The 10,304-nt window shown below is 48.7% G+C and overlaps 1 protein-coding gene across 2 annotated transcripts; it reads left to right on the top strand.

The window, feature by feature from the left end:
* Positions 1-233: 233 nt before the first annotated feature.
* On the top strand, positions 234-8,307 carry dus1l (dihydrouridine synthase 1-like (S. cerevisiae)). Of its 2 annotated transcripts, none has more exons than XM_069177360.1 (14): positions 234-361; positions 1,733-1,978; positions 2,104-2,212; positions 2,303-2,353; positions 2,431-2,543; positions 2,695-2,777; positions 3,195-3,298; positions 3,414-3,561; positions 4,640-4,736; positions 4,998-5,083; positions 5,158-5,327; positions 5,468-5,505; positions 5,729-5,804; positions 6,754-8,307. In XM_069177360.1, the coding sequence occupies exons 2-14, from the start codon at positions 1,742-1,744 to the stop codon at positions 6,978-6,980; spliced, it is 1,539 nt and encodes a 512-aa protein (XP_069033461.1). In that variant the 5' UTR covers positions 234-361; positions 1,733-1,741; the 3' UTR covers positions 6,981-8,307. The 2 variants fall into 2 exon arrangements, with proteins under 2 accessions (XP_069033461.1, XP_069033462.1); XM_069177361.1 differs by having other exon boundaries at positions 1,706-1,978.
* The last annotated feature ends 1,997 nt before the right edge of the window (positions 8,308-10,304 follow it).

The raw sequence follows: 10,304 nt of genomic DNA, 5'->3' as shown, positions 1-10,304 counted from the left end.
GTGTGAAATGTTTTCAAGTCCTTCAGCTTCTCTATAGCTAATATTCTGAACTTTAATTGTAAATAAATTGACTGTGGTTCTGTTCCTACTGTCGTTTAGTCTTCTATTTCCACCTCTGCTGTTTCACTCCAGAACACAGGGGGCGACAACACACCGAATCAGAAGGAAACCGACCACCAATAATCAGCAGAAGAAGAAGAAGAAGAAGAAGAAGAAGAAGAAGAAGAAGAAGAGAGAGAAAAAAAAGAAAGAAAAAAAAAGCAGAGGACAGGAAAAAGTTTCCCACCGGCGTTGTTTCGCTGTTACACTCCGTTGGAAAGTGTGGCGCCGGTAGAACTCTGCAGACTTCCCCGGATTACAGGTGAAAACAGAAAACGGTGCAGACACGTGAGAGTAGTTTGAGTTTCGTGTGACACCGCGGCGGCTCGTGAGGCTGTACTGGAGGTGTTGGTGTGATCGCGCGTGTGTTCAGGTGTGTGTGTGGTTCTGCTGCTGCGGAGGATCATGTGCTGCAGGTCAGCTGGCTGCTGTTAGCTTTGGAGCTACACCCCACGTTAAACCCCACAAACAAGCCAACAAACAAACAGGATGTTGGCTCTGACGTTTCAGACAGGTGAACAGTTCCAGGTGAAGAGTTCTAGGTGAAGAGTTCCAGGTGAACAGTTCTAGGTGAACAGTTCCAGGTGAAGAGTTCTAGGTGAACAGTTCCAGGTGAACAGTTCTAGGTGAAGAGTTCCAGGTGAACAGTTCCAGGTGAACAGTTCTAGGTGAACAGTTCTAGGTGAACAGTTCCAGGTGAACAGTTCTAGGTGAAGAGTTCCAGGTGAACAGTTCTAGGTGAACAGTTCCCGGTGAACAGTTCCAGGTGAACAGTTCTAGGTGAAGAGTTCCAGGTGAAGAGTTCCCGGTGAACAGTTCCAGGTGAACAGTTCCAGGTGAAGAGTTCTAGGTGAAGAGTTCCAGGTGAACAGTTCCCGGTGAACAGTTCCCGGTGAAGAGTTCTAGGTGAACAGTTCCAGGTGAACAGTTCCAGGTGAAGAGTTCCAGGTGAACAGTTCCCGGTGAACAGTTCCCGGTGAACAGTTCCAGGTGAAGAGTTCCAGGTGAAGAGTTCCCGGTGAACAGTTCCAGGTGAAGAGTTCTAGGTGAAGAGTTCCAGGTGAAGAGTTCTAGGTGAAGAGTTCCAGGTGAACAGTTCTAGGTGAAGAGTTCAAGGTGAACAGTTCCAGGTGAACAGTTGTAGGTGTGAATGTTATTTATATTTCAGCCGTCGAAGTCTGAACATCTGAAGTACAATCACCGTGAGTTTGTAATTAAATTAGTGACCATCAGAGTGTCTGCTGAAAGTGGTTCCGCCCCAGGGACCCGACCTGGGTGGTGAAAGGGGGGGGGAGCACACACGCACACACACACACATTTAAATGATTGGTTATTGACTTCACAACCTCTCAGATCTACATTTTAAGAATCAGCAAAGTTTCAGAACATTTGGCAGCGAGAGGTAGAACTCTGGGGACCGGTGAACCTGCAGCACCAGGAAGTGGAGCGCCTGCCCTTCTTCCGTTGGCTTCTACTTCACTGTCTTTTAGGATTTGTTTCGGTTGTGTCATTCCTTTGGTTCCACAGCAGTTTGTCAGTAGTGTATTGGTTCGGTGATCTTCTTCACATGTGGGTTCAGCAGGAGTTCTGCTGGTGTCTCTGACAGACTGTTGTGCTTCCTGGTCCGCTGCAGTCCTCTGTGATGGCCAAGCTCCAGGGCTTTGAGTTCTGGAGGAGGACCCTGGAGGAAGCACGCTTCGTGGTGGCGCCCATGGTGGACCAGAGCGAGCTGGCCTGGCGCCTGCTGAGCCGCCGCCACGGCGCCCAGCTCTGCTACACCCCCATGCTGCACGCTCAGGTGTTTGTCCGCGACGCCAACTACCGCAGAGATAACCTGTACAACGAGGTGTGTGAGGAGGACCGGCCGCTCATCACACAGGTGAGCTGCTCCACGCCGACTGCAGCAGGCTTTACTCTCTTCTGCCGTCACCATGTCCGTCAGAGAGACGTCACATGACACGACGGCTGCATGCAAATCAGCGCTTCTCTTTATGTGCGTGTCAGTTCTGTGCCAACGACCCCGAGGTGTTCCTCCAGGCCGCCCTGCTGGCTCAGGACTACTGCGACGCCATCGACCTCAACCTGGGCTGCCCGCAGATGATCGCTAAGAGAGGTGCGCACAACAAACCACACAAACACTGACAGCTGTCAGCGGGCGTAACGGACGAGAGGCGGAGAACTAACACGTCTAAATGTCTTTAAGGACACTACGGAGTTTTCCTTCAAGACGAGTGGGAGCTGTTGGGGAAAATGGGTAAGTGTGCGTTGACGCCGCACGAAACCTCCGAGCACAACCACAGTAAACGGCGGTGTTCTTCCTGATTGGTTTAGTCAGGTTAGCCAATGAGAAGCTCTCGGTGCCGATCACATGTAAGATCCGCGTGTTCACGGAGGTGGAGAAGACGGTGCGCTACGCCCAGATGCTGGAGAGGGCCGGATGTCAGGTACCGTCTGCGCTTCCTGTTTCACCAACAACGGTTGATTAACTGAAATATTCGAAGTGCTGATCTGCCTTTAGTTCCTGGATGTTCTTTGTTTTGGCTTTGAACGCAGGTTCATTATAAAAGGTGTTAAAAGTCTTCCGTGTGTTTGTAGCTGCTGACGGTCCACGGCAGAACCAAAGACCAGAAAGGAGCCATGACGGGCATCGCTAGCTGGGAGCACATCAAGGCAGTACGGTGAGACACGTTCGTCCACATCTATGGGAGGCTGTCGCTCAGACGGTAGAGTGGGTTGTACACTAATCAGAAGGTTGGTGGTTCGATCCCCAGCTCCTCCTGTCCACATGCCTAAGCGTCCTTGAGCAAGACACTGAACCCTAAGTTGCTCCTGATGGTGAACCATCGGTGTGTGGATGTTCTCCTGATGGCAGCACCCTGTATGGTGATCTGTCTCATTAGTGCGTGAATGGGAAAACATGTTAAAGAGCTTTGAGACCGAAAGGTGATAAAACTATACAAGTACAGACCATTTATCTGCCCGTGTTCAACCGCCGATTCAACGCTTCTGTCTGCGTTTGTTTTAGTGTTAAAACCGCAGACTGCTTGACAACCTGGAAACCTTTACATTAATGTACTGCTGTGATGTTTCTGCAGGAAGTCGGTGAATATTCCAGTGTTTGCTAACGGAAACATCCAACACCTGAGCGACGTGGAGCGCTGCATTCAGGAAACGGGCGTGCAGGGAGTCATGAGTGCAGGTTGGGAACACGAAGCCACGCCCACTCACACTGCACAAGTTCTCACTCATTACTGCTGTGACCAGATGATGACCTGTGTGTGTGTGTGTGTGTGTGTGTGTTCTGTCGCTGTCAGAGGGGAACCTCCATAACCCGGCTCTGTTCGAGGGCTGCAGCCCCCCCGTGTGGGAGATGGCTGAGGAGTACCTGGAGGTGGTGAAGCAGCACCCGCCCTGCACGCTGTCCTACGTCCGAGCACACCTCTTCAAGCTCTGGCACCACACGTACGTCTCGCTTCACCTCACGAACTTTGTCACACGGCTGCTGTGATGCAGTAAAAACCCAACAATGGAAAACAATACAAGCTCCATACGTTAATGATCAGAAAATATGATTTATTATTGAGGTAAATATGACAAATAATCAAGACCCACTTCTCTGGTAAAACTCTACAAAACAGTAACATGATTTAAATCTAGTTTGTGGAAGTCGTCTGATGTCATTGTTCATTCCTTTGGTCACATGATGATCATTTTTGTTGTTTTGTGACGCCCCGTCTTAAACACAGCTTCTAATTTATTTCTTATTTATTTGTGGTTGTGTTGTGACTGTGGGAGATCTCAAAAATGAGAAAATAACTTGAGATTTGTCTGAACTTCAGATTATTCCTTGAATTTAAAATAGTAGTAGAAATGATTGTAATATATCCTGAACGACCAGGACTGTTGAACAGCTGCAGTGGGTTTGTAGTACTCCCAGTACTCGGTACACGCGGCATGCGCGGTACACACAGTACACGCGGTACACGCAGTCCTCCACCAGGACCACCAGTCCACTCTGCAGCTGGGACCTCCACATATATGAATGTGGGAATGTTGTGTGTATGAATGTGGTGATGTTCCAGTTGTTCTGGTTCTGCTCAGTGATCCACCGTCCTCCATAAGAACCGCTGCTGGACAAAGTCCGAGCAGGTTCATGTGTATCCAGAGGATCACTGGTACCTGAGAAGGCGGATTTTCATACGGAGTCAACTTCACTGCCATCTACTGGCTTTTAACATGAATGACATTTAATGAACCAAATATCACACAGAATGTTAAAAATATTTAGTGTATCAGCACCGACATTCAGATCTGATCTAAACTAAAGGTTCTAACCCTGACCCTCACGCTGCACCCTTTCACTAAGTTTCATGAACATTATCAGTAGTTTTTCTTTAACCTGCTGACAAAACAAACAAACAAACCTCCTCGTGGAAGAAATAACTTTTCATAAAGAGATTTTTTTTAAATGGGGCCTCAGCAGCAGTATCTGGTGATCATACATGTTTCTTCATAGACTGAGACGTGTGTCTGTGTTCAGGCTGCAGATCCACCAGGACCTCAGAGAGGAACTGGCCAAGGTGAAGAACCTGCAGGGGCTCGCTGACGTCAGCAAACAGTTGAGGCTGCGCTGTCAGGTACAAACACACAGGGAGGAGGAGGAAACCGAGAGGGGGGGAGGGAGGGAGGGACGGACGGATGGATGGATGATGGATGGATGGACGGACGGACGGACACCCTTAGGCCCCGCCTCTCTCTCTGATGAGTACCATTGGAGATGCTCGGTGGCACCAATGCTTGCTCGGGTACCTGCGTTGGTCATGTGACCCTCAGCAGTCAGGTAGAGTGAGCTGTGGTCTCCTCTGAGGACCTCAGATCTATCAGCTGTGTGTCCACAGGAGGAGATCTCCAGAGGAAAGGAGGAGAAGGAGGACAGCAGTCTGCCCCTCCCCCACTGGATCTGCCAGCCGTACGTCAGACCAGCGTGAGTCTCCACCTCCATCTCTACACTGTTTCATGCATCGGTACAGCAGAGTAATCCATCGTCTTTGGATACAGGCCAAAGGAGACGGTCGCCAACGGTAACGGCCAGGGGTCAGAGGTGAAGAAGCCGCTGTGTCAGAAGAGGGCGCTGGAGGACTCCGAAGGAGCTGCCGACATGCTCTCCAAAAACAAGCAGAAGAAGAGATCCAGAAACCCGAACAAGAACTTCTGCCCGGAGCACAAACGTGAGTGGAGCGGCACCGAGAGCTCACAGCACAGAACCACTCCAACCTGAGACTGACACTGTCCCTCCTCTTCCTCTTATTGCTATTCCCCCTACTCGTCCTCCTGTTCTTCCACCCCCTCCTCCTCTTCCTCTCTGCAGCCAAGTACATCAAGTGTGAGCAGTGCGGAAACCCAAAGGTGAGCAGCCAGTTCAGCGTGTTTCCATGGTGACTGCAGACTGACACCTGTCGTCCAGTTGTAATGATTCATTTTGTTTCATAGACATCTGAAGACATGGTGACATTGAGTAATGTGTGTGTGTGTGTGTGTGTGTGTGTGTGTGTGTGTGTGTGTGTGTGTGTGTGTGTGTGTGTTTGTTTGTTTGTTTCATTATGCCCCGCCCACTTATTTCACTCTGCAGGGAAGCAAATGTGTGTTCAACCTGTGTCGAGGCTGCTGCAAGAAGAAGGCTTACAGAGAGGTGGCTGACTGTCCGAGTCAGTACACGCACACACACACACACACACACACACACACACACACACACACACACACACACACACACACACACATCAGCTGAGCACTGTGCTGAGGGACAGTCGGGGAATTTGATCATTTTTTCTTTGAGTTTTCTGGAATATCAGGGAATTTTGTTTGCATGTTTAAATGTTAGTTTACATTTATTAAATATAATATCTTCCATGTGTGTATCTGCAACGTTAGTTAGCTGGTGTGTGTGTTTGGTAGCATCAGTGCTCACCGACAGAAACTGAAAACGTACCTTCTTAGGTTCCTCATTGTGGAGTTTCAGTTAAAATCAGGAAGTTTGACAGTATATTTAATCAGTTTTGTGTTTTACAGATTTACAAATGTAGCACAAACTTCAGGTGAAATGTTGGCTGAGAAATGCCACTTTAAAATATTTCTTCTCAATGATCTGAAATGGCTGGATGATGCAGGACTAAAGAAACATGTTGGAAAAGGGGGCATTAGTTAATTCGTTGCATAAATAATATTTGAGCAGTTATTTTCCATCAGGAATGTTGAGTTTGATGTCGGAGCTTCATGCTGAAATGAAGATTCAGTGAAGATATGAATGTGTTAAATTTCATACACAGTTCTGCACACATAAACTCTGGTTATTTGGTTGAAGGAGTCACAGTTTGATGTTGTCTTTTTATTTGGACTCACTGATAAACAGAGTGAACTCTTTGGTTTCTGTCAGTCTTTTACACACTCAATCAGTTCATCATTTAAAGAAATTGCTTCGATCTTTCTTTTTATTTTACACAAATTTGAAAACAATCAAAATTTACAAAGATAACAAACTCTATAAAGTCCAGTGAAAGTCAAAAAATCCCAGTGGGATTATTTGAAGCCTCCAACTACGTTATGTTAAAAGTTCACAATTCAGTTAAGAACTGAATGATTTCTTGTGTTCAACAGGCCATGGGCTGAGGTTCAAGACCAAGGCAGAGAAAAAGAAAGCTGAGGAGGACGAGCGGAGGGAGGACGTCTCCCAGGAGGAGGTCTCCCAGGCGGAGGTATCCCAGGCAGAGGTCTCCCAGGAGGAGGTCTCCCAGGTGGAGGTCTCATCGACCACAGAGAGTAGGAACAGCAGCTCCCCTCAATCCCCCCCTGGTTCAGGCCCAGAGCTGCAGCAGCGGTCGTAGGCCGAGCGGCCGCTGTGAGCAGCGCCATGGTTCCCTCTCCGTGGTTCCCTCTCCGTGGTTACCTCTCCGTGGTTACCTCTCCATGGTTACCTCTCCATGGTTACCTGTCTGTGGTTACCTCTCCGTGGTTACCGCTCCATGGTTACCTGTCCGTGGTTACCTCTCCGTGCACAGACTGCTCTGCCGTCACACGTTGGAGTCCCACAGTTGATAACACCTCCCAACACTGTGAAACACGCTGATGTCTGAAGTAACGGAGGCTCGCGCATCGTTCCAGCCGGGTGGAGATGCAGATGTGATGAAGACTCGTTCATCACATCTGTGAAGGTCGGTGCTGTGGACCCGCTGTGTATCCAGGCAACAGAGACGGGACAGCTGAGACTACGTGGGGGCGGGTAACCAGGTGAGTGTGTGCATGCAGACGTATCCAGAGACCAGGACAAACTGTCACCTCAGTGTCTCCGGGACGAGACCGTCTATCCTGGGACTGATGGAGATGAGGGGATGTTGAAAAAACAAAAACACCAAACATATCTTGTTCTGGGACTTCCAGGATGAAAATTAGCAGCACCGGACTCGTGAAAACGGACTAATCTCATGTGATCCCGTCTCTTTTCTTTTTCATTTTGTGTGAGACACGTTTCAGATTTTATTTTGGCCAAAGTTCTTCTTGAGTTCTGTCTGCAGACCTGTTGTCATGGTAACAGGGACACTGACATACCTGCTGTGACGAGTCGACGTATCTGCTGGGAGGACGGTCTGTCAGCGGAGACAAAATGTTGTCTTTCTTTTAGTTTGAAGTGCTGAATGTGCTGTTTTATTTAGGGTGAAGGTTTCCCTGCGGTGCATTGACTTCCTGTTTGTATGTACGTGCCTTCTGATGACGAGTCACACTGCCGACCTGCTGCTGACTCAGACACGCTCAGAGTTTAACTCTACACCTTGGTGCTCCCTGTGTGATGGTGCAGACGGAGGGAACATCGCTGGTTCTTCTGTTATGTTCAGCAGCTCAGTAAAAAAAATAATCTCTGTGTGTTCTGCTCAAAGATGAGAAATAAATGGTGCTTCTTCAAAACTGGAAAAAAAACTATTTGTGTTTTACAGAAAGGGAAATTTAACAGGACAACAAAGCTTCATCATTTTTCTTGTTTTGTTCAGATTTTAAAGGAGGTCAATGGTTTCCTCTGACTCTAATCTTTATTCTCAGCGAGCCTAAAAAAACGTCTCTCCTGAACACAGACAACTCATTGTTACCAAACAGCTTTTATTTTGAAATCCTCAGCATCTGGCATTTAATATTTATGGAAAATTAAAAACATGCTTTTACAAAGTTCCCTCTGAACCTGTGGTTTTGTCAGGATGGATGTGGATGAGGTGTGATCGGTTTGATTGACAGCGCTGGTACACAAACACACAACTAAGAGTCACTTCTGGTTGGAGCACAGAACTTGGCTCCGCCCACATCAGACCCATAGTCAGGCAACAAACAAATGTTTCCTTCCTCAATAAACTCAACATAGTAAATGTAGCTCCGCCTCCTGCCTGCAGCTGAGACGCCTCGTTGGACGACGACCAGGAAACATGAATCTGTTTCTCTTTCTTTTCAGCAGCTGTTAGAGGTCCAGAAAAGGTAATAAAAACTATTCAAGTAACAAAAACACAGACACACTGAAGTGATGCTTAAAAGTTTTAATGCAAAAAACTGTTAAATGAATCGGAGTCAGGAATATAAGGAGGAGCTGAGAAGGAGGATGCAGGTCAGCAGGAGGTCAGCGTCCTGAACGTCACACCTCAGCCGAGCCCTCCTCTCCTTGGTAGATGTAGTCGTTGATGAAGCGCAGGTACTTGGACACCTGAGTGTGGACGCCAGGACCACCCGGGACACCACACCCACCAGGACCACCCGGAGACCACACCCACCAGGACCATCCGGCAGACCACACCCACCAGGACTACCCGGGACACCACACCCACCAGGACCACCCGGGAGACCACACCCACCAGGACTACCCGGGACACCACATCCACCAGGACCACCCGGGACACCACACCCACCAGGACCACCCGGACACCACACCCACCAGGACCACCCGGGACACCACACCCACCAGGACTACCCGGCAGACCACACCCACCAGGACCACCCGGAATACCACACCCACCAGGACCACCCGGGACACCACACCCACCAGGACTACCCGGGACACCACACCCACCAGGACCACCCGGAGACCACACCCACCAGGACCACCCGGAACACCACACCCACCAGGACCACCCGGGACACCACACCCACCAGGACCACCCGGCAGACCACACCCACCAGGACTACCCAGGACACCACACCCACCAGGACCACCCGGGAGACCACACCCACCAGGACTACCCGGGACACCACACCCACCAGGACCACCCGGGAGACCACACCCACCAGGACTACCCGGGACACCACATCCACCAGGACTACCCGGAAGACCACACCCACCAGGACTACCCGGGACACCATAACCACCAGGACTACCCGGAAGACCACACCCACCAGGACTACCCGGGACACCATAACCACCAGGACTACCCGGAAGACCACACCCACTAGGACTACCCGGAAGATCACACCCACCAGGACTACCCGGAAGACCACACCCACCAGGGCCACCTGGGAGACCACACCCACCAGGACCACCATAACTCATGATCCCCACCTGCACAAAGCTGGGCTGCACGACACACCAGCGTTGTTTTTTTCATGCAGAACTCAAATCTGTTTTTAAAATTTGGTTTTAAAACTCACAAAAACAAATCAGCCTAATGTTTCACTTTTAAATACAAAACTTACATTTACAATAATATTTCAAATATTCACGATGTGAATTTCTCCCGGAACTTCAGTCTTTAGTGTCCAGCAGGAGTCTGACGTCACCGACGGCTGCTGCTTCCTTTTTCTGAGGATACTCAGACAAAAAAAACGAAAAGAGCAGAACATATTTTTAAAGAACACTATACTTTATATTAATATTAAGGTGACAAGAGTTTATCGATATTGTTATAGTCGTTGCCTTTTTTCTTTTTCTCATCACTGTGACGTCTTCCAGTCTTCTTCCACCTGCTCGCAACAAACAAAACAAACGATCTCTCCACGGTGGAGGATGATTGACGTAAGAGGCACTCAGAAGAAGCAGCAGTGTGCAGCAGTCAGCAGTGAGTGGGTCACTATTGAGGACGGATTTGTATTTTTTACCTCTGTATTTTACTACATTTTAGGGGCAGATGTTTATTTTATTATTAATGTAAAAATTAAAAAAAAATTAAAAAAAATTCTCTGAC

The sequence above is a fragment of the Embiotoca jacksoni genome, unplaced genomic scaffold (genome assembly GCF_022577435.1).
Source record: "Embiotoca jacksoni isolate LCO1_2020_lvr unplaced genomic scaffold, fEmbJac1.0.p SCAF_71, whole genome shotgun sequence".
Classification (NCBI taxonomy): Eukaryota; Metazoa; Chordata; class Actinopteri; family Embiotocidae; genus Embiotoca; species Embiotoca jacksoni.
Note: the sequence above shows the minus strand (reverse complement) of the source record. Positions and strands in the feature narration are given on the sequence as shown.